Raw genomic sequence first — 25824 nt, 5'->3', positions numbered from 1 at the left:
GAGCTAGGAAATATTTACATGTTTGGACAATATGTATATATATGTATACATGTGGGTATGGATGTGTATATACAAGTACATTTATGTATATGCATCTATATTTCTGTACCCTTCTTTATAGATCTTGAAATTCATGAGTTCATAGCGATACTGTGATTTCAGTGTGAACACCACAGAATTCATTTTCATATTTGTAATTTATTTTCTGATAGAAACATGACCTCCATTATCCTTAATGTATTTAGTTATTTGATCTGGTTCGTAACACCCATTTAGGGCTATCCCCATATGTGTACACCAGCCTCACCCCATTTGGATTCTGCCTCCCCGTGCCAGCCCACCCCCACATAGATGCCATTTCACGCTGCTCAGGGTGTGTCACACACCATGCAGTCCACCCTCCTCCTTACCTTCTGTGTGCTCTGACTCTCCGCTTTGGGCTGAGCCTTGGTGAGTCCCCTCTTCACTCTGGCATTGCTTTGACTCTTCACCCCAGCTGCCCTCCAAACACTGTGAGATGTGTGACACCCAAGCCAGGCCTCTCCTCTGTGGGGCTGCCCTCCTCACCTTGTGTAGGCTTTGTCCCCCAGTGCCAGATTCTCCCCCTGGGTGGAAAATGATCTTTTTACACTGTCAACCTGATCATGTTATTCACCTTTGTAAAATACTCCTGAGATGCTTATTACCTCATGGTAACATCCAGACTCCTCAATAAGGCATTAATCCATTTATATTCTGGTACTGTACTACCATCCCCTGCATGCAATCACACTAAACTCTTACAACTCCTGAAAGGAAACTTGTTCTCTCACACTTTCTGACACAGTCTGGAATGTGTTTCCTTCTTTCTATTCCTAGTTAACATCTACTCTTCCTTCAGGATAAGATCACCTAATTAACCCTTCCTTACTCCATCTCCAGTGAGATGCACTTATCCATTCATCCATTTCACTCATATTTGCTGAGTGAGTGCTATATACCAGACTTCATTCTAGGTACAGGAAATATAACAGTGAGTCAGACAAAAAGAGGTCCCTGCCCTCAAGGAGCTTATATTCCAGAGAAGGTCTATATACAATGATCAAGTAAACAATAAATAAAAAATGTAATTTCAGATTGTGATAAATGCTATGAACTAACTAAACAGAGTAAAACAGAAGTTGGAGGAGTAGCCAGTACTTTAGAACAGAGAAGGCCTCTCTGAAGGTGATATTTGAGTTGGAACATGAATGAAGAGAAACAGCCAGCCATGCAAAGAGTCAGAATGTTCCAGGGAAAGCACATATCAATACAAAGGCCCTAATGATGAGATGAACTTGTGATAGAGGAACAGACAAAAGGCATGTGTATTAGGGGAAAGTGCTTTGAGATGAGGCTGCAGAAAATGGGGAACCAAGTAGGTCTTTGTAAGAATTGTAGATTTTACTCCGAGTGCAATTAGAGGGCATTGAAGGGCTTAAGCAAGGACGTGACATGATTTCATTTACATTTTTAAATGAAATAGAGAGCAAGCAGAAGTAGGGGAAATAATTCAGAGGTTTTGTAGTCATCCAATAGAGAAAGTGCAGTTCTTGGATCAAGGTGGTACAGTGGAGGTATAGAATAGTGAATGGTTTTGAGACACATTTTCAAAGTAGAACCCAAATATTTGCTGTTCTGTTGAATTCAGGGGATATAGGATGTGAATCAGGCATTTCTCGGTTTATAGCTTGAGCCACTGTGAAAATCATGGTGCTATTTTCTGAAATGGTGAGGTCTAGGTGAAATCAAGGGATTTATTTTGTACAATTTGTTTTGTTTTGGTGTTGCTGGGGGTGGGGAGCAAGAGTCCAAGACTGATTTTGGCTGCATAAAGTTTATTAATTAACCTGTGTACTGGAATGTTTATCATGATACTTTATGAATCTTTAAGAATAAGGGACTTCTCCCACTCCCACCCTAAAAACTATAAGCGGTTTATTGTTGTCCATCTTTTTACCTGACACTGAATTTGAGGGTTTGGTTTTTTCAAAAATTGTATTGTTTTTAATCCATTTAATCTATTTTGCTCATCTTCAGCTTTGAGTTATTTGGGAATATATATATGTATTGAGTGCCAGGTCATCTAATGACTAATTTCCTTACTCACTCTTCTATCCACATTTTAAAACTCTTTTAACAAGCGAGCTTCACCAAAATCAAGCAATAGTCATTAAGTTACAGAAGCAAAAGTTTGTGGAAATCTAATCTTACCTAGTGAAATAGTACATGAAAATTAGTGTTGTCTGATGAAGAGCTTGTAACTAAAAATATGCAGTGTGATGTGGTGCAAAGAATACTTATACTAAGAAATGCATAAAGAAAAAGTCATCCCTCAGTTTTAATTACCATTAATAATTAGACTTTTTCTACACATATATATTAATTTAAAAAATTTTTGTCATAGTGTGTATATTGCTTTGTAACTTATTTTTCAACCTAAAGGATATATCCTCAGATTCTTTCATGACATGAACTATCATTTTTAATGCTTATGTGTCCATGATTGGTTAATTCACCAAACTGTTCTAATCTTATGTCAGGAAAAAAATATTCTTTCATTTGTTTCCTTGCTAGATAAAGTACAGTCTGTAGGGCATGGTACTGGTGATAGATACTCTCTAAATCCCTTTCCTTCTTCAGGGATCCTTGGATGGAAACTGTGTCAAGGATGGAAATTTTTCAATGAGTTAATAAATAAAAATGGAGACAGACTCCACTGCAGATGAGGGTCTCTGGCACTTTTGCTAAGGTTGTTGGCCCAGGAGTCCCATGGTTTCTGAGGCCAACTTCACTGTCATGCCTGGAAATAGCTTAAAAAGTGGCCTTTGAGGACAATGTCAGCCCCAGCATCTGAGGCAAAAGAAAGGATATCATCATTAAAGTCACAGGAGACAACTTGGTCTTTAGTGTAGCCCAGGGTGCCCTCCCTTTTAAGGGGTCCCTCTGACATCTGCTAACTAATATATTCTCCCGGTCAGATCCTTGATAAACATTGTGACAGTAGGGACTTGTAAGGTCATGCCATCAGACATGGATCAGCTTATCCACAGCCTTGGCAGTGTCAGTGGTCAGTGAATGCAGTGATGATATTTTGGGCAACTATAGCCATCATACAAGTTTGCCATCCTTGGACTTACATGGGCAGTGATAGCATGGGCTATGGTCATTGGTCCCTTCACAATGCTAAAGTTGTTATAAATGACCTTGGCAGGGGAGGCAAGCAAAGCAAGTGGTGATACAGAAAACATTGCTATCAACCTTGAGGGAGTTATCACAGTTCTCATGGTTCCTTATAATCACAAACACAGGGACATTGATAAAGTGGCAGAGATGATGACCCTCTTGGCTCTGTTCTTTATGTGTGCCTCAGTCTTCTCCAGGGTGTGAAGATACCAGTGAGAACCACCATATACTTAGCACAAGCATTATCCTTTTTTCTGTTGTTGGGATCTTGCTTCTGGAAGATGGAGATGGGCTTCCCGTTTATCACACAATTTTGGTTCTCAGCCTTGATCATGCCCTTCTACTTGCATAGAAGAGTCATACTGGAAAGTGAAGAAGATGTGGTCTATAAAGGGTCACAAGTGGTGATAATATCCATGGCACATTATAGTTATATAGGTTCTAATGTATTTTCCAGATAATCCTTAAGGTAGGACAATGTCTGATGACATGGGGAATTTTAACACTGCTACTACTAGCACAGTTAGAATATCCCAATCATTTAAGAAAGAAAGAAGAAAATGAGGAAGAGAAGGAAAGGAGGGAAGGAGAGGGGAAGGAGAAGGAGGAAGAATAAAAAATAAATAGAAAAAAGCAAAACAAAAATAAACATTATAAAATAAGATGACAGAAGTGAGACTAAACAGGGCAGTTACATTTAGGAAATGTAGCGTTAAAGAGTTCCATTTTGAGAAAAGATTGTTGCATCAAAATGCAAACTCTAAAGTACGATGTTTGAGAGTGACATATTTTTAAAAGTAAAAGAAAAATACTAAAAACTTAATGTGGAAAAACCATTTATTATGTGCAAAATGAAATGCAGTTGTCAAAAATATTTAAAACAGACAAAGTAGAATTCTAGATAAAATGCATTAGGAGCAAGCAGAATTTTTTATATTGATAAAGTACATAATCCATAATAAACATATAACAATCACAAACCCTATTTCCCTGCTTATAATATTACACTGAAATAAATACACCTCCCTCAGGTAGCAACTAAAATGTCACTTCCTTAAATAAGCTGTTCCTTATACCCCAAGTTAGATTAGATCCCTCATTCTGTGTCTTCCTAGCATGCTCTAGTTTTTCACAGCACTTTTCACCTTTCTACTCCATGTCTTGTCTTGTTCCCTAGAATACGAGGTCCATGAGGGAAGGCACTGTGTCTGTCTTTTAGTCAATATTGCTTGGTACTCTTTAACCTGGTAAGTGCAGAAGATGATAGAGCCAAGCATGAGCCGTCCCAGCAGAGAAATTATTTTCCACTGATTTTTCTCTGTGTTTAGTGAGCCACTGCATCAAGGAACATTGATAACCAACTTTTTGTTTTGTTTGGGTTCAAAATGTATCTAATGACCAGCTTCTTTCTCCAGAGTTGCTATCTGGTGCATGCTATTCAAACTCCTAACAACCTCCTAACTTTCTTCTTGATAAAGTCACCACTGAGGTTCCTGGACCTCCTAATAAATACCATCCTTTATAAAATTGTTTATCCACAGGAGAGTAATAGAGATTATTGGAAGTGTGCTTTCTCCTCAGCTCCATGATCCATCAGGGCCTTGAGTCCTCATTCCTCCAAATCAGGGATGGGTAGCTGTTTAGAGAAGTTCTACCAGGGCCTCTGTCACTTACTTCCCATCAGAGACCCCCCTGACAGCTTTCTGCTTTAGGCACTCCTTACAGTTTCCAGACAGCTATTTTAAATATTGATAAAATAAGTCTATGTGCTGTATTTTCTTCCAAACTGACTGACTCCCACTTTCTCTTAAGCGCTCACTCTGCAAATGGTAATGTATCAGTGGGGTCCTGCCACTGTCCTCTCCATTTAATTTAGTGATTCTGCCAGTTGTTAAGAGATCTGTATTATGCTTTAACTTATCAGTGTCTTCTTTCAGTCATCTCATCTATGCTAAATGTTGCAGTAAGGGAAGACAACAAATATTTATCAGTCCTTTACTCTGAAGTCGGCATTATTTTAGTGCTTCATTTACATTATCTCAATTAATCCAGACGATAATTATATTATCCCTATTTACATACGCAAATACTGAACTGTAAATATCAGCACTAGGATTTGAATCTAACTCTGCCTTGCTCCAAATCCCATTCTGTCTTTTTAAAATGTTTTATTTTAATTTTTGGGGGCACACCACGCAGCATGTGGGATCTCAGTTCCCCGACCAGGTATTGAACCCATGCCCCCTGCAATGGAAACAAGGAATCTTAACCACTGGGCCGCCAGGGATGTCACCCATTCTGTCTTGCTAATAGGTGTCTATAAGTTTTACCCATAGGAACTAGCAGGAAAAATACAGGTGCTTGTGAATTTAGGACACTAATGAATTGAGTGCTCAATTTGCTCATTGATATAAGGATGAAGGAAGAGATTTTATAGTTATAGACCATATCAGAATTTAATGCTTTTGTTTCTTTAAGGGAACTCCAAGCAAAGTTTATATATAACTCTTGCCAATTCTTGATTATTTAGAAATTGGTCACTAAGTTTATGGGTTTTAAAAAATACTCGCTTTATATCCATATATTCCTTCCTATCAGCCTTTCAAGTATTCTTTTGCCAGAGATGGGACAGGGAGAAAAGAAAAACTTTTATTAATGTGCATTTTGATAAATATCTTCAAAAATACTGGGCACAAAAAGGAGTTGAAATCTTTAGCTAAAATTAATTTGAATGCTTATCTTCATTTTTTTAAAAAAAATCTCTATCATCCTATGACATAAATTCCTATAACACTGATTACATTTTATTCCAAGGGAAATTCTATGTACTTATTCTTAAAACTTCATGTCATCTTAAATTCATCCATGTAAGTACTTGTTTGTCACATCTTTCTGGTTGAAACCTTAACTTCTTGCTCCCATCTACTATTTATTTACTTCTTGGTGATAACCCTCATGGCAGTTGCTTTTACAAATATCTTGGGAAAAATGTTCTTACCAAACAAACAAAAAAAAAGCATTATTTTTATTATATAGAGAGACATTTTGGGCAATTATAGAGAAAAGGTAGCATGATGTAATGTGAAGTGTATGCATTGCTTTGAAGCATTGAGAGAGCTAGATTCTAAAACTGTCTTTGAAATTTAGAGTGTCCTCTGAGAAGTTTCAATTTCCCATCTGTAAAATGTGGTAAATAATATGCACTTTAGTAGAGCTATTTTGGTGTTTGCAGGGAAAAATATGTAGGATACCTGGCACAATGTGTATTTAATGAGAGCTACTATTAGTAAAGTAATGATGTAAATTAAAACTAAAAAACAGAATAATTTTTGTTAGAATAAAATGCAGTGTATACCACACCTTTATTTGTTAGCATCAAGGCTTGGCCCCACCCAAGAGCCTATAGGCTCCAGTGCTAAGATGCCTCAGTCCAAAGAACTAACTGGGCAGAGACACAGCCCCAGCCATCAACAGACAGGCTACCTCTATACATGACATGGCCCTGCCACCAGAGGGCCAAGACCGAGCTCCACCCACCAGTGGGCAGGCACCAACCCCTGCTACCAGGAAACTCTAGACCAGCTTCACCCACCAGGGGGCTGACACCAGAAGCAAGAAAACTACCATTGCACAGCCTGCATAATAAGTCTGCAAATACAGGCCGAACCCTACCCTAAGACAAGCTGACCCCTGGCCCTTGGGTGTTGAAAAGGGAGTACACTACTGGGACCCATTGACTTCTCCTACAGAAGGCCACTTCTCCAAGGTTGAGAAATGTAACTAACCTACCATATACATAAAAATACAGATAGCAACTTAGACACAATGAGGTGGAAGAGGAATGTGTTCCAGATGAAGGAACAAGATAAAATCCTGGAAGAAGAACTAAGTGACATGGAGATAAGCAGTCTACCTGAGAAAGAGTTCAAAGTAATGATCGTAAAGATGATCCAGTAACTCAGGAGGAGAATGGATGTACAGAGTGAGAAGTTAGAAATTTTTAACAAAGAGACAATATGAAGAACAACCAAACAGAGATGAACAATACAATACCTGAAATGAAAAGTACACTAGTAGGAATCATTAGTAGACTAAATGAGGCAGAAGAGTGAATCAGTAAGCTGGAAGACAGAGTAATGAAAATCACTACCACAGAACAGAAACAAAGAAAAAGAATGAAAAGAAATGAGGACAGTTTAAGAGACCTCTGGGACAATATCAAGTGTGCTAATATTCGCATTATAGGGGTCTCAGAAGGAGAAGAGAGAGAGAAAGGGCCTGAGAAAATATTTGAAGAGATAATAACTGAAAACTTTCCTAACCTGGGAAAGGAAACAGTCACTCAAAGTCAGGAAGCACAGAGTACCATACGGGATTAACCCAAAGAGGGACACACCAAGATACATTGTAATCAAAATGACAAAAATCAAAGTTAAAGAATATTAAAAGCAACAAGGGAAAAGTAAAAAATAACATTTCGGTAACTCTCATAAGACTATCAGCTGATTTTTTAGCAGAAACTTCAGGCCAGAAGGGAATGGCACGATATATTTAAAGTGATGAAAAAGAAGAGTCTACAAACAAGAATACTTTACCCAGCAAGGCTCTTGTTCATATTTGGTGAAGAAGTCAAAAGCTTTACAGGCAAGCAAATGCTAAAAGAATTCAGCACCACCAGACCAGCTTTACAACAAATGCTAAAGAATTTACTCTAGGCAGAAAAGAAAAAGCCACAACTAGAAACAAGAAAAATTATAAAATGGAAAAGCTCACCAGTTTAGGGTTAGGGTTAGGGTTAGGCAAACATACAGTAAAGGTAGGGACTCATCTACACACAAAGCTAGTAGGGAGGTTATAAGACAAAGTAGTAAAATCATCTGTATCCATAATAAGCAATTAAGGGGTTCACAAAACAACTAGATGTAAAATATGATACCAATAACAGTAATTATGATGGGATGAGAACACACATGTGGGCTATTTAAAATGCATTTGAAGTTAAGAAGTCAGCAACTTAAAACAATCATGAATATATATAGACTGCTATATAAAAACCTCATGGAAACTGCAAATCAAAAAACTGTAGTAGATATACACACAAAAAAGAAAAAAGGAACTGAAACATAACACTAAAGATAGTCATCATAACACTAAAGATAGTCATCAAATCACAAGAGAAGAGAACAAAGGAAGAAAGGGGGGAAAAAGACTTGCAAAAACAAAACCAAAACAATTAACAAAATGGCAATAAGAATATACATATTGATAATTACCTTAAATGTAAATGGATTAAATGCTCCAACAAAGAGACATAGAGTGGCTGAATAGTATACAAACAAGACTCATATATATGCTGTCTGTAAGAGACTCACTTCAGCTCTAGAGACACATACAGATTGAAGGTGAGGGGATGGAACAAGGTATTCCATGCAATGGAAATCAAAAGAAAGCTGGAGTAGCAATACTCATATCAGACAAAATAAATTTTAAAATAAAGATTGTTACAAGAGACAAGGAAGGACACTCTGTAATGATCAAAGTGTCAATCCAAGAAGAAGATCATATCAATCATAAATATATATGCACCCAACGTAGGAGCACCTCAATATATAAGCCAAATGTTAACAGACATAAAAGGAGAAGTGGAGGACAATAATAATGGAGGACTTTAACACCCCACTTACATCCAGACGAAAATCAGTAAGGAAACACAGGACTTAAATAACACATTAGACCAGATAGACTTACTTGATATTTATAGAGCATTCCATCCAAAAGCAGCAGAATACACATTATTTTCAAGTGCACATGGAACATTCTCCAAGATAGATCACATGCTGGACCACAAAGCAAGCCTTGGGTAAATTTAAGAAAATTGAAATCATATCAAGCATCTATTCCAACCACAACACTATGAGATTAGAAATCAACTACAAGAAAAAAACTGCAAAAAATAAACCTACAAAAAACCAAACATGTGGAAGCTAAACAATATGCTACTAAACAACCAATGGATCACTGAAGAAATCAAGGAGAAAATCAAAAAATACCTAGAGAAAAAATAAAAACACAATGATCTAAAACCTATGGGAGGGACTTCCCTGGCAGTCCAGTGGTTAAAGACTTCGCCTTCCAATGCAGGGGTTGTGGGTTCAATCCCTGGTTGGGGAGCTAAGATCCCACATGCCTTGTGACCAAAAAACCAAAACATAAAATGGAAGCAGTACTGTAACAAATTCAATAAAGACTTTAAAAATGGTCCACATTAAAAAAAAATCTTTAAAACCTATGGGACACAGCAAAAGTAGTTCTAAGAGGGAAGTTTATAGTGATACAAGCTCACTTCAGGAAACAAGAAAAATCTCAAATAAACAACCTAGGGCCTCCCTGGTGGCGCAGTGGTTGAGAGTCCGCCTGCCGATGCAGGGGATACGGGTTCGTGCCCCGGTCTGGGAGGATCCCATATGCCGCGGAGCGGCTGGGCCCGTGAGCCATGGCCGCTGGGCCTGCGCGTCCGGAGCCTGTGCTCCGCAACGGGAGAGGCCACAGCAGTGAGAGGCCCGCATACCGCAAAAAGAAAAAAAAAAAAAAAAAAAAAACAACCTAACGTTACACCGAAAGCAACTAGAGAAGAACAAACAAAACCCGAAGTTAGTAGAAGGGAAGAAATCATAAAGATCACAGCAGAAATAAATGAAATAGAGACTAAAAAACAATAGAAAAGATCAATGAAACTAAAAGCTGGTTCTTTGAAAAGATAAACAAAATTGATAAACCCTTAGCCACACTCATCAAGAAAAAAAGGGAGAAGGCCCAAATCAATACTATCAGTAAAATCGGAAATGAAAAAGAAGTTACAGCTGACACCACAGAAATACAAAGAATCATAAGAGACTACTACAAGTAACTATATGCCAATAAAATGGACAACCTAGAAGAAATGGGAAAATTCTTAGAAAGGTAGAATCTCCCAAGGCTGAAGCAGGAAGAAATAGGAAACATGAACAGACCAATTACCAGTAATGAAATTGAATCAGTAATTTTAAAACTCCCAATAAACAACAGTCCAGAACCCAATGCCCTCACAGAGGAATTCTACCAAACATTTAGACAAGAGTTAACACCTCTCCTTCTCAAACTATTCCAAAAAATTGCAGGGGAAGGAACATTTCTGAACTCATTCTGTGAGGCCACCATTACCCTGATACCAAAAACCAGACAAAGATATCACAAAAAAAAGAAAATAAAAGGTCACTATCACTAATAAACATTGATGCAGAAATCCTCAACAAAATACTAGCAAAACCCACAGATCAATCATTGTGATATACCACATTAACAAATTGAAGAATGCAAACCATATGATCATCTCAATAGATACAGAAAAAGCTTTTGATAAAATTCAACATCCAGGGGGCTTCCCTGGTGGCGCAGTGGTTGAGAGTCCGCCTGCCGATGAAGGAGACACGGGTTCGTGCCCCGGTTTGGGAGGATCCCACATGCTGCGGAGCGGCTGCGCCCGTGAGCCGTGGCCACTGAGCCTGCGCGTCTGGAGCCTGTGCTCCGCAATGGGAGAGGCCACGGCAGTGAGAAGCCCACGTACTGCAAAAAAAAAAAAAAAAAAATTCAACATCCATTTATGTAAAAAAAAAAAAAAACCTCCAGAAAATGGGCATAGGGGGAACATACCTCAGCGTAATAAAGACTATATATGACAATCCCACAGCTAACATCATACTCAATGGTGAAAAGCTGAAAGTATTTGCTCTAAGATCAGCAACAAGACAAGGATGCCCACTCTCGCCACTTTTATTCAACATAGTTTTGGAAGTCCTAGCCACAGCAATCAGAGAAGAAAAAGAAATAAAAGGAATCCAAATTGGAAAAGAAGAAGTAAAACTGTCACTGTTTGCAGATGACATGATACTATACAAAATCCTAAAGACACTACCAGAAAACTACTAGAGCTCATCAATGAATTTGGTAAAGTTTCAGGATACAAAATTAATGCACAGAAATCTGTTGCATTTCTGTACGCAAACAACAACAGATCAGAAACGGAAGTTAAGGAAAGAATCCCATTTACCATCGCATCAAAAAGAATAAAATACCTAGGAATAAACCACCTAAGCAGGCAAAAGACCTGTACTTCAAAAACTATGACACTGATGAAAGAAATTGAAGATGACACAAACAAATGAAAAGGTATGCTGTGTTCTTGGACTGGAAGAATCAATATTTTAAAAATGACCATATTACCCAAGGCAGTCTACATATTCAGTGCAATCCCTATCAAATCACCAATGGAATTTTCCACAGAACTAGAATGAAAAATTCTAAAATTTATATAGAAATATGAAACACCCTGAGTAACCAAAACAATCTTGAGAGAGAAGAATAGAGCTGGAAGAATCAGACTCCCTGACTTCAGACTATACTACAAAGCTACGGTAATCAAAACAGTATGGTACTGGCACAAAAACAGACAGGGAGATTGATGGAAAAGGATAGAAAGCCCAGAAATAAATCCATGCACTTATGTTTAATTAATCTATGACAAAGAAGGCAAGAATTTACAATGGAAAAAAGTCTCTTCAATAAGTGGTGCTGGGAAAACTGGACAGCTACATGCAAAAGAATGAAATTAGAACATTCTCTAACATGAAATACAAAAATCCACTACAAATGGATCAAAGACTTAAATGTAAGACTGGGTACGATAAAACTCCTAGAGCAAAACATAAGAAACCATAAAAAAAACAAAAAGACAACCCACAGAATGGGAGAAAATATATGCAAACAATGAAACCGTCAAGGAATTAATCTCCAGTTGGTAGGAATTGTAAATTGGTGCAGCCACTATGGAGAACAGTTTGGAGATTTCTTTAAAAACTATAAACAGAGTTATGATAGGCTCCAGCATCCCAACTCCTGGGCATATTTCTGGAGAAAACTAATCTGAAAAGATACATGCACCCCAGTGTTCATAGTAGCACTATTTACAATAGCTAAGACATGGAGGCAACCTAAATGTCCATCGACAGCTGAATGGATAAAGAAGATGTGGTATATATACACAGTGGAGTACTAGTTAGCCATAAAATAATGAATAATGCCATTTGCAGCAACATGGTTGGACCTAGAGATTATCATATTAAGTGAAGTAAGTCAAACAGAGAAAGACAAATACCACATGACATCACTTTTATGTGGAATCTAAAAAAAATGATATGAATGAACTCATTTACAAAGCAGAAATAGACTCACAGGTATAGAAAACAAACTTATGGTTATCAAAGGGGAAAGGTGGGGGAAGGGATAAATTAGGAATTGGGATTAACATACACACACTCTATATATAAAATAGATGAACGACAGGGACCTACTCTGTAGTGCAGAGAACTATATTTGGTGTATATATATATACATATATATATATATATACACACATATATATATATATATATATATATATATATATATACACTGAATATATATATTGAATCACTTTGCTGTACACCTGAAACTAATACAACATTGTAAATCAACTATATTTCAATTAAAAAAATAATGAAACAAAATAAAATTGGATGAGAGATAAACTAAACTGTAAAAGCAATCAATCTAATTAGAAAATGGACAACAGACATGGAGAGACATGTCATTGCAGAGGATATACAGATGGCAAAGAAGCACATGAAAAGATATTCAAATTTATTAACAGATAAGGAGAAGCAAATTAAAATAACAATGGGATGTCACTGTAGTCCAATCAGAATGGCTAAAATCAAAAGTAGTAACAATACCAAATGCTGGCAAGGATATGAATGGTGCAACAAATCTGGAAAACAGTTTGGCAGTTTCTTAAAACATTAAACACATTACTACCGTACTACTCAGCATGTGCACTCCTGACAATCCATCCCAGCTATATAAAAACTTATGTTCACCCAAAAAACCTGTGCATGAATGTTTATAGCAGCACTATTCCTAATACTTGAAAACTGGAAGCAAACCAGATGTCCTTCAGTGGGTTAATTAAAGTGTGGTACATCCATAACATTGAATACTACTCAGCATAAAAAAAAAAGCTACTGATACACACAACAGTTTGGATGAGTCTCTAGAAAATTACTATGCTGAGAAAAGACAATCCCAGAAGGTTACATGCTGTATGATTCTATTTGTTCATCATTCTTGGCATGACAAAATTATAGAAATAGAGAACAGATTAGTGGTTGCCAGGAGTTAAGGAGGAAGTGGGAGCAGGAGAGAAGTAGGTGTGGCTATAGAAGGGCAACAGGAGGGATCCTTGTGGAATTGTTCTTTTTCTTGGCTGTATCAATGTCTATATCCTGGTTGTGATGTTGTACTATAGTTTTGCAAGATGTTAATTATCTGTGGGGAAAACCAGGAAAAGTGCACATGCAATTTCTCTGTATTATTTCTTACAACTGCATGTGAATCTACAATTATCTCCAAACAACTAGTGTAAAAAATTAAATTGTAAAAATAAAAGCAACATGCACCTTTATTTGTAAAAAAATTTTCTTTCACTCACACAGTGATATGGACTTCCCATTTGGGCTGCTCAGAACCTGTCTTCTATAATCCATTGCATAATTAAACTCCTGCTGTTCTTAGACTGAAACAAATCATTAAAAAAATTTTTTTAAAGACACTAAATTTGGGAAATAAAGCTGGCCTTATTTTTAATTTTGGACACATTTGAATTTGACTTGAGCATCTTTGAAATACTAATGCATAGAAATTTGAAATGCCTAATTCAAAAAATACTTTTTGCAAGATCGTCATGACTATTTTAATGCTGGGGGAAGCTTCTGTAAGAATAAACCTCATGGTTTAGAGATCAAAGGCTCTCCAGTTCTTCAGCGTCTACACTGACTCCAGAGCTACTTAACACTTTTATTGAATAAAACTAGAATAAAAATCACAGCTTTTATTGCCCTTTCATGGCTGCATGTAGTCTTTCCAATTAAAGTTTGAATACATTGTATGACGGGTCAGTTTTCTTACCTGAAGATAAGAAGTTCTATATCTTTAGAAAAAGTCTTAATCATATTAGCTATTATATTAATGATAAAAAATTGTACCCCATTTTAAAGTTTTTTTCCTTTCACTACAAAGAAAGAAAGATATAAACTGTTTCCAATTTGCATGACATATATAATAAAAAGTTTAATAATATCTACCCTTTACTGAGCTATTGTCTGCACTCCCTCAAATCCCTTCTTTATACTGTTTTAAAAGTGATCAAGACAGAAAAATATGAGAATTCTAACTCAATATGTTGAACTGATCCCAACTGTTTGCATCTTCTCCACCCTTACATGCAATTAAAATGGTAAAATAAATATAAAAATAAGAATAAATCCATAGCAGTGATGAAGAGCAGGGAGTGATGCTATTAGAGGCATTTGGGAACTTTTGAAAGATAAAAACAAATGGCTGAGTAATATTCCATTGTGCATATGTGCCACATCTTCTTTATCCATTCATCTGTTGATGGGGAAGGGTAAGCTGGGATGAAGTGAGAGAGTGGCATGGACTTACATACACTACCAAATGTAAAATAGATAGCTAGTGGGAAGCAGTCGTATAGAACAGGGAGATCAGCTCGGTGCTTTGTGTCCAACTAGAAGGGTGGGATAGGGAGGGTGGGAGGGAGACGTAAGAGGGAGGAGATATGGGAATATACGTATACGTATAGCTGATTCACTTTGTTATACAGCAGAAACTAACACACCATTGTAAAGCAATTATACTCCAGTAAAGACGTTAAAAAAAATGGTGTTGGATTTAGGCAGGGATTAGTTCCGACAAGTAAAACACCTCAACAGCTTATACATGGAGCAGTTGACTTTATTTTCCTACCACATGGTAGTAACTCTCTCAGTAAGGTGAAGTCAGGTGAAGCCCCTACTGTGGGAACTGGAGTAGGAGAGAGAAATGAAGCAGTATCCTAGGTAAACAAAAACGGTTTACCAAGAACACCAGATATTTGAGGAAAATTAACAACCAAAAAGAGAGGAACCAAGATCAACAAATAAAGTAAATGACCTCTGAGAAAAACAAAAATTAATGCCAGAGAAAGATTGTAATCAGTTTCCTCAGAAAGATTTGGGAGATTATTGAACTCAGAAAATTAGGAACAGGTCATTTTTTAATGGAAAACAAGTTATTTTTTTAACTTGGAAAATAAGAAATGTTATTGAAAATTAAAAATAGGATCATCATACCTAAAGTCATAATAATATGCCTAAATGTTTCATGCCTTATCTAATTTGTTCTGATGTATTCCCCAAAGCCTAGAACAGTGCCTGACACATGGCTGATGGTCAGTAGTATTTTTTGAATAAATTATAGAACACCAAATAGTAAAATATCCCAGAATATAAAACAAGAAAGATCAAAGAGATTCCATATCCATTTAATATGAACTCTAGAAGTAGGAGAAGAAGCCACAACAGTCATTAAGAGAGTGTGGTACTAGCACAGGAATAGATCAGTGGGAACACAGTAGAGTCCAAAAATGTAAACCCAGTCTATATTTGGAAATTTAATACATGATAAAGGTGGCATTTCAAATCAGTAAAGAAATAAATGATGGTATTGGGACAGTAGGCTACCGTTTGGTGGAAAAAATACTTAGAATTAAATTTTTCAACATATACCATATACACAAAATATTTCAGGTTGATTAAAGTTCTAAAAGAAAATACTACTGGTCTAGCTTCCCATTTTTACCACCCCACCTCATCCCCATTTTTAAAAGTATAAGAAGGCATCTAATTTTATTGCCACTGACTTGACAGGACATTGTTTTGTGTTGATATAATTTATCAATGGGCCAGTGTCTAGGAAGTCTGTCATCTCCATGTATTTCTACTGATGCCACTTGCTAATCTTCTGACATTCAGCTGTTTTCTCTGGGAACTCATTTTGAACCTTGGTTTTGCTTGGATAATTTAATATCACCATTGACTTTCGTTAGCACCACTTTTTCTTTGTGCTGACACCACTGTATCCCTGTAGTCCTATTTGACACTTTTTTTAGTAGGTTGATGAGGTCCCTTTATAATTAAGTGAATTCAAATGATTTAAAATCCACCTAAGTCCAAGTAAGTGGATTTTTTTAAATGTCCATTAGTTTAAATAATTTGAAAATAGCAGAGGAAACATAGAAGTGGATATTTGAAACTTAGGTTTCAATCCAGAGAAAATTTGGAATTAAATGTACACATTACCTAAATCTCATTCTAGTTAGGAATTTTGTGTTCTCATTTTATCCATATGTGAATCATATCTGTCTGGGTTTCAGTAATGTCATGAAATTCTTAGTATTGCATCAGAATGTTATATTTCATTTATATTTTGATACAGCATAAAGATATTCTTAGGAACTTGGTTCTGACTGATGAAGATAATCCAAAATAAGGGTAGAGGATGTGTGCTATCCTGTATGTGACACCAGTAAATTCACACATTAGTCCCTTTAAGGTAATAACTAAGATGGCACTGGCTTCATTGATGTGGGACCAGTGCAGTCTCAATAGGCCCCACGCTAAGAAGGGCCCTATGCATGGGGTTTAATTTTGTAAGTGAAGTCTGTGGGAAAATGGAGCATGTGCTGGGGCTTGGAGCCTTGGCTCATCTGTGGTCCCAGCTCCTGCCATCTCCCCATATTACTAGGTAGGATTCTTGGCCACCTGACCCCCCAACCCTAGTGCTCCCAGCCAGCCCACCAACTGCTGATACAGCACTGAGACCCTGAGTGTGGGGATGGTCAAGATTGAGTGTATGTACTGAGTTGCAGGGCAAAACCCCTGGGTGTCTGTGAGGGTCTCCTCTCATCCTGTAAGTGCCCCTGTGCCCAAGGGAATGCAACAGTAAGTGGCAAATAGAAGCACCATGACAGTTCTAGAGAGAGACCATGGAATAAAGGAAAAACTTTTTTCCCTGCTCTTGGAACAAAGAGCCCCACATTTCCATGTTGTACTGTGTCCAGCAACTCCATGTAGCTAGCCTTGACTCACAATCATTCACGTATCTACTCAGTTTCAGGTCCTCAGAGATATTCCCTAATCACTGCATAGCAGGGATCACTGACCTTTTCTGTATGGGACCAGAGAATAAAATAGTTTAGGCTTTGTGAGTCATATGGTCTCTGCTGCAACTATTCAGCTCTGCTACAATCACATGAAATATAAGTGAATGAGCCTGACTACGTTCTGATAAAACTTTATTTATAAACATTGCAATTTGGGTTTTATATAATTTTCACCTGTCACTAATATTATTTTTCCATTTTTTTCAACCATTAAAAGATGTAAAAAATATTCTTAGCTCACATGCTTTACAAAAGTAGTCAGAAGCCTGGGTTTGGCCCATGATCTATAGTTTGCTATCTCTAGTTAAGTAAATATGTGTGGGAGCAATTCCTTTGGAAGCTAGGGAGATATGAGTGCTGGACCACGGAGGCAGGGGAGATATTTTAAAGGCCCCACTTATCTTACACATTAAAACTTGGCAAATTCCACTTGTAATTTCAGTGAATTTGTGAAAACACTTTTTTTTTCTTATACTGAATGACTTAGCAGGATTCCATCAGAATAGTTTTTTAAAAATAGAATATATTAAAATGAAAGTTTAAGCAAATATTCCAGACCCATCCTCTTTTATCTCCATTTTTATTTTTTTTATTTATTTTTTTTTTTTTTGCTGTACGCGGGCCTCTCACTGCTGTGGCCTCTCCCGTTGCGGAGCACAGGCTCCGGACACACAGGCTCCGCGGCCATGGCTCGCGGGCCCAGCCGCTCCGCGGCATGTGGGATCTTCCGGGATCGGGGCACGAACCCGTGTCCCCTGCATCGGCAGGCGGACTCTCAACCACTGCGCCACCAGGGAAGCCCTTATCTCCATTTTTAATACCACTACCATCTCTTTATTCTTTTCTCCCATTGCTATTATTTCCCCACACAGATACCTCTTTTTTTAAAATAAATTTTTATTTTATTTATTTATTTATTTTTGGCTGTGTTGGGTCTTCACTGCTGCACGCGGGCTTTCTCTAGTTGCGGCGAGCAGGGGCTACTCTTTGTTGCAGTGCGCAGGCTTCTCATTGCGGTGGCTTCTCATTGCGGAGCATGGGCTCTAGGTGCATGGGCTTCAGTAGTTGCGGCACATGGGCTCAGTAGTTGTGGCTCACGGGCTTAGTTGCTCTGCGGCATGTGGAATCTTCCTGGACCAGGGATCGAACCCGTGTCCCCTGCATTGGCAGGCGGATTCTCAACCACTGCGCCACCAGGGAAGCCCCCACATACCTCTTTTTAATTCTGCCTCTGTCCTTCGTGTTTTGAGGCACCATCTACTTGTTTCTAGGTTTGAATACATGAACGTTCCTTCCAATCTAAGCCCTTCGTGCTAACTACTTATGTAATCGTGAGTAAATCATTTAAGTGAGCCACTGCATTCTGTGCTAGTTAGGATAAGTGGTTCTAGGGCCACCACAGACAAACCCAGAATCTCAATAGTTTAACATAAAGGATGTTTATTTCAACTTCTCATAAAGCCCAATTTGGGTTGAATGACCCTCCTTCATCTTGCAACTACATCATCTGGAGAGTAAGAGAGGGATGAAGGCTCACTTCTACTAACAGGTCAATCAGTCAGTTACATGGCCTCAACCTAAATGCACATAAGGCTGGGAAATAAAAGAGAACCTAGCTTGTGGTTTTGTTGAGCACTAAAATGATGTGTAAAATGATCCCTTAAAACGGGTTGGCCAACGTTTTCTCTAAAGAACCAGACAGAAAATATTTTAGGTGTTGTGGATAATATGGCCTGTGTCACAACTTCTCAAATCTATCATTGTAGTGTTGAGAGCAGTCATAGACAATAAGTGAATGAATGAACATAGTATTCCAATAAAACTTTATATTCATAAACAGGAAGCAGGCCGGATTTCGACCATAGGCCATAGTTTGCTGATCCCTTTCTTAGAGCATGACTAACATATAATGATTCTCATTTTTCATCATCTCAGATGCTTAGAGAACTTTGGGCAATGACTCCTCACTGCCTCAATGTTCCTGAAGCTGGCTAATGATAACCTATAGGCAGTTCTGAAGAAGCAAATAAGAATGAGGTCAGATGATCACTGATCAATGGTTTCTTCCCTTTAGAATTTCCATTAGCCTGTCTCCCTTCCTCCAGATATGTTATTTGAAGCTATGATACAGTGAGATCATAGTACTCTGTTCAATGAAAGAAAGGGAAATATCATGTAGATTTGCATAACCGTATAGACTAAGAAGTCTATTCTGAGTCCCGATAGCATCCAAGCATATATCTTGTGTACTTCTGGTATAGGAGTGTATACATTTGTATTTCCCGCAAAAATAACCTTATCATTTAACATCTACCCAATCGAGAAATCTATGAGTCACCCTAGACTCCTCCCTTAAAATCAACCTACACATCCAATCAGACGCCAACATCTAAAGAGCTATAACCACATTAGCATCTCCTAAAAACATCTGCTATCTCCAACACTGTTGCAGCTGCTTTACCTCGGGACCCCATTATGTCTTGGCTGGAATTCTGTAACATCCTCCTAATTAGTCTCCTTTCCTCAAATTCTGCCCTTACCTGTTCATTCTCTAAACTGCTAAAATGATTTTACTGAAATACAAGCCCAACTATGAAATCCTCTTGCTTAGAAATCATCCAGTGGTTCCTTAAAATATTTAGGTTAAAGACCAAACTGCTTAACATGGCATTAGAGCCCTTTATGATTTGTCCCCCTGCAACATCCAATATCTCACGGCTTGAACCCATCACTACCTTCGCATACTCTGCTCCACAGCCATACTGAACTGTTTGCAGTTTGCACTTTCCTTCTCCCCAACCTCTTTTGTTTGCCTACCACCTCTGCTTCATCAAGAATCAACTCAGCCATCAATCACCTGCTTGTGGAAGCCTTTCCTAATCCCCTCTGTAGAGTAGAGGTTCACCTTTTATATTTTGTGTCCACTTATCATAATGCTTATCACTCTACTATACTATACTGACACATAATCCTTGGATTGCTTGTCTCTTCCCTCATGCACCATCCCTCCTCCCACTTCAAGTCTATAATCACCTGGAGAAGAGGGACAATGGCTTACTCATTTTATTCCTATCATACTGCTTACCAAGGTATCCACAATTTAGTATACATTCAGCAAATATTTGTAGAATGAATTAATGCAGAAGAATAGTTTGTTTGCTTTCATGATTGCATAACAAATTGCGCTTTTCATGCATTTAAAACGTTGGGTGGTCAAGGTTCAGAAACATGTATTTAAGACACATAAGTAAAGGAGTCATACATATCATATCAGTTGGCTTGATCCTTGTAATGTTTATGAGAAGGAACATTATATAAATCTGGTCTGTTGCCTTTATACAAAGTGAAACAAAAGCAAAACACAACACAATGAAACAAAACCACAATGATGGACATACCTGTGTTTCCATTGCAGCCAGTGTCATATTCCTTGCCTTTTAATTGCTGTTATATAGTCTAGTAGAAAGAACATTGAATATGAATTGAGATTCAGTACCCCCAAGGAGAGACATTTCATGAGAAACCAAGTCTGACATTGAACCCCAGTCTTTCATACTTCAAAAGCAACTGAGTCCTATGTGGGTACTAATTTGAATTTCATTACTGAGTTCATCTGTCTTAATAATAAATGACTTACCCTCTTGTGTAACAATATATATGCCTTTCAACCTCTCCCATAAAAATAGTGCAGTGGTGAAAGTATGAAGGATATTATGATAATCTGCACACCTTATATAAAAAAAACTGTAAAATACATTTCAATGTCATTGTCTATTTTAGATTATAGACTAAGTGATATGTACTTTTTTAAAAAAAACATGATGAGCTGGAAGAGACAGGGTAACTTGAATATTCTGCAGGAAAATAATTGTGGAATTCAGTGATAAAATTAGCAAGTATTTTAGGGCAGTGAAAGTGTTAGTAAACCAAAAGTTTATTGTACTTTGGGGAAAGTAAAGTACAATAAACTCTATTACAAAGAGATTGTGGTTAATCTCTTATCAAGTATTACAAGAGATTGTTAATATTTCATTAATATGAATAAGAGGAATAAAAAGTAAGAAAACTTGGATTAATTCTTAGGAAATGTGCACAGTCCTGAGAGCCAAAAAGACTGCAGCTTTTCTGAAGGATGATGTTTGAAGCTCTGCTAAGCAGGAAAAAAAAGGTGAATATAATTAAAATTGTGAAAAAAACCAGAAAACTGCTATAGGGAACAATCCATTACTGATAAAGGGTATAGATTATATATGCTGTTACTCCATGACTTTGCCTTTTGTGTTTAAATTGACTTTTCTTGCTATTTGGGGATTAATTTAAATCCTTAAAAAAGAAAATCAAACTCCACTACAAATACCAAGTAGATTCTTAGATCCTGGAAAATGTTCTATACAACTTTACTTAATTCTAATGATAAAATTCCAGCATATGGTACTTGGGGACAATATCTAATGCCACCAATTCCTTGGACTATATAGAGAATTTAAAAAAATGGAACTGCCTTAATTATGTTTCAGTGTTGTAAGGGCCCTTTTATTATTAGATTCTATATCCTCAGAGTCTACAAATGCCAAGTCCTTAATAAGTATTCGTTGAATGAAAGGTGACTCAAAATTGCAACATTCTGAATTGATCATTAAGAGAAATTCTGCGCACTGTATTTTTGCAGTCTTCTGGGAAAATCTAACAAAAAGTCTAACTTATTTTATCAACTATGCCATGATATTTTTTCATTAAACAATTTTTTATTATTTAACTAATCGAGGGATTATTTAATGTCTCTCTGTAAAGCACAAGTATATTTTATATATAAAAAACAGCCAGTTTAACTGCAAAAAATCACTTAGATTAAATTGATGGGGAGATTGGGCTGAAGATGAACATGATCATATTAATACTCTCATCATACTCATTTATTTTAGCCTAAACAACGAACATCTATTGTGTCTTCTCTGGATTTTCATCGAATGAATCACGGCCAAGAATATTTTGAAATCAACACATCTACAGGGTGTACAAGCTTTACTTCCAGCCTTCCTCTTAGTCCACCCACCTCTTCTGTGGCAACCACAGAAGTCAAGAACGAGGGAACTGGCCATACAGGTAAAGTAGTTCGTTTATGCAGCTATATTTTTGAGCTTTTAAAACCAAAGCCCTTATGAGTTAGGGGACTTAAGAGGAATCTTCATATAAATCTCATTGTGTTTTTCGTTCACCTACATGTGTGGCAACGTAGAGGCTTACCATTTTTGTCAGAGTGTGGTATAATATTCTTTTTGAATACACTAATGGCCTTTCAGTAGTTAGATATTAAAGATAGTGATTTCATGCCAGGACTTTAATGGTACCACCCAAAATGTGTGGAGAAATGTAATCATCATCATATTTTCAGGTCTGACCTTTAAACAGAACCAAAATCTAACCTTTTAACAGTTGAAATGGTTTCGAATAGTATGTTACTATGGTTTCTTAATGTAATATGCCACCTCCATGTTACATCAAAAATTTTAGAATAGACTGATATTTAGAAATAATGTGGAAGGACAATGCTGAGTTGTTTTACATTGAAAAGTAAAACTTTTAATTTCACAAAATAAAATGTTTAAGGTGGGCATTTATCTGCTTTAAAAAGTAGCATTTCATTATCTTACACTTAGATGGTTTGTTATATATTCTATTTAAGCACCTGAATATAAAGGCATTAGCGCATGGTATATAATGAAAGAGAACAAGTTCCTGAGTCAGTTCTGTCACTGATTTGCTAGATATTTTCCATCAAATCACTTAACTTCTCTGATCTTTAATTTGCTCCTCTGAAAAGGGGAAATAATATCTACTCTTTGGGTAGTTGTAGTAATAAATGAGCTTATTTATGTGAAGCATTTTGGAAGCTATGAAAATTAATATTCTTACTTAGTATTATCATTATTGTTTAATATTATTTTTTCTTCCTTAATATTATTTTGTTTGAAATCTATAGTAGTTTTAAGATAAGAAGAGCCTACTGTACATCTGTACTCATGCCAAGGTGGCTGACTTTTTCTTGACTTAAAAGTATAATCTAAATAAATGGGTAAATCTACTGTTTATTTTATAAATGATTGCATGCACAAAAAATTAATCTTTATAAAAATGTCAAGTGTTAATAGAACAAAGACTAATATATAACAACCTCACAAACGAATTGTATGCTGCAAAACACTTCGAATAAGTGACCCAATGAATTTATTATAACAGAGAGCCATTTCAAAAGTAGCCTGAATTATAATTAAAGCTTCCTACTTGTTAGGCAACATATTATGTAATCTAAGTATCACTTAAGAATCATCAGAAAAAGGTGGGTAAAGGGGGAGACCTTTGGAGGTAGACAGACTTGGATGATATGAATGGGTTAGCATTTAACTAGAAACATCACCTTAGTATTAATATGTAGCAGGTAGATTTGAGTTGAGATGAGATTGGAAGTAGGGAGGTAGGGAGAAGCAATGGAAAATATAAATGGATTTGAGAGATACAAGGAAAGAGTAATCAACAGGTCATGGCAACTGATCAAAGGTGTGATGGTGAGGAAGAAAAGTTCAAGGAAAGCTCTAAAGTTTCTTGCTTAAGCAGATGAGTCAAATCTGACTGCCATTCTTTGAAATATGGAATATTTTTAGATGAGAAGGAAGAGAGGGATGGGTCATGTAGGACCTAACATAGGCCATTTTAAGAACTTTGGCTTTTACTCAGAGTGAAATGGAGAGTCATTTCAGGGCTTTCAGGAGAGTGACATGATGTAACTTCTATTTTATGAAAATTACTTCAAATCTTGTGTTGAGAATGGACTGGAGAAGGAGGATACATGTGAAAGCAGGAAGGCCAGTAGGAGGTTATTGTAGCATTGCATTAAGATGAGAGAAGAAGTCAGCTCAGGTCAAAGGCGAAGCAGTGGAGGTAGAGAGAAATTGAGGGATGTTGGATGTATCTTTTAAGATTGGGCCTATAGGATTTCATGATAGAGTAGATGTAGTGCATGAGAAAAAGAGAAGAATTAAGGAAAACTGCAAGATTTTTGTCCTAAACAATTGTAAAAATCATTTTTACTGTCATCTAACATGAGACAGGTCCTGGGAAGGGCAGATTTTGTGAACAGGGAGAAATACCAGTTCATTTTTTTAAATTGAAGTATAGTTGATTTACAGTGTTGTGTTAATTTCTGCTGTATAGCAAAGTGATTCATTCTTTTCCATTATGGTTTATCATAGGATATTGAATATAGTTCTCTGTGGTATACAGTAGGACCTTGTTGTTTATCTATTCTATATATAATAGCTTACATCTACTAAAATTAACCTCCCACCCCATCCCTCCCCCCCCAAAACCCCTCCCCCTTGGCAGTCACAAGTCTGTTTTCTATGTCTGTGAGTCTGTTTGTGTTTCATAGATAGATTCATTTGTGTCATATTTTATATTCCACATATAAATGATATCATATGGTATTTGTCTTTCTCTCTGACTTACTTCACTTAGTATGATCATCTCTATTTGCATCCATGTTCCTGCAAATGGCATTATTTTGTTCTTTTTTATGGCTGAATAGTATTCTGTTGTATATAAGTACCACATCTTCTTTATCCATTCATCTGTTGATGGACATTTTGGTTTTATCCATGTCTTGGCTATTGTGAATAGTGCTGCTATGAACATAGGGGTGCATGTATCTTTTTGAATTAGAGTTTTGTCTGGATGTATGCCCAGGAATGGGATTGTTGGATCATATGGTAACTATTTTTTGTTTTCTGAGGAACCTCCATATAGTTCTCCATAGTGGCTATACCAACTTGGATTCCCCACCAACAGTGTAGGTGGGAATGAACTCCTTTTCTACCAGGAGTTCATTTTAAGTTTGAGATACCTGTTAGATATCTGAATAGCTGTGTCAAGTAGGCAGCTGAAGTTTCAGTCTGAAGACAAAAAATGTGAACATTATCATTACGTAGATGATATGGAGTAAGTGTAGATAGAGGACTGAAACCTGAGCTTGATGAAAGAGGTGATAAAAGGCGACAACAGCAAAGGAGTGTGAGAAGGAACAAGGTAGGAGGACATCTTCTGGTGAGTGCTGTGTTATGAATTTAGATGAAGAAAGTTACTAAGAAGGAGGGAATGGGAGGGGACATTCAAGGTGGCAGAGGAGTAAGACGTGGAGATCACCTTCCTCCCCACAAATACATCAAAAATACATCTACATGTGGAACAACACCTACAGAACACCTACTGAAGCCTGGCAGAAGACCTCAGACTTCCCAAAAGGCAAGAAACTCCCCACATACATGGGTAGGGCAAAAGAAAAAAGGAAAAACAGAGACAAAAGAATAGGGATGGACCTGCACCTCTGGAAGGGAGCTGTGAAGGCACAAAAGTTTCCACACACTAGGAAGCTCCTTCTCTGGTGGAAACAGGGAGTGGGTTGGGGGGAATCTTTGGAGCCATGGAGGAGAAAACAG

General features: G+C 37.1%; 1 protein-coding gene across 7 annotated transcripts in view; it reads left to right on the top strand.

Moving 5' to 3' along the window:
- Window positions 1–25824, top strand: part of ANKS1B (ankyrin repeat and sterile alpha motif domain containing 1B) — a gene marked incomplete at both ends in the record, with an annotated part of 1184520 nt that overhangs the window by 527469 nt on the left and 631227 nt on the right. For all 7 annotated transcript variants that reach the window (XM_082634609.1, XM_082634606.1, XM_082634608.1 and 4 more), the window contains one exon: window positions 22258–22438. In XM_082634609.1, the coding sequence (XP_082490735.1) occupies window positions 22258–22438 (181 nt within the window). The remainder of the gene's footprint in view (window positions 1–22257; window positions 22439–25824) is intronic.

Source organism: Mesoplodon mirus (assembly GCF_964341445.2).
Source record: "Mesoplodon mirus genome assembly, chromosome: 11".
NCBI lineage: Eukaryota > Metazoa > Chordata > Mammalia > Artiodactyla > Ziphiidae > Mesoplodon > Mesoplodon mirus.
The sequence above is the reverse complement of the archived record's forward strand: the minus strand, read 5'-3'. Positions and strand labels throughout refer to the sequence as shown.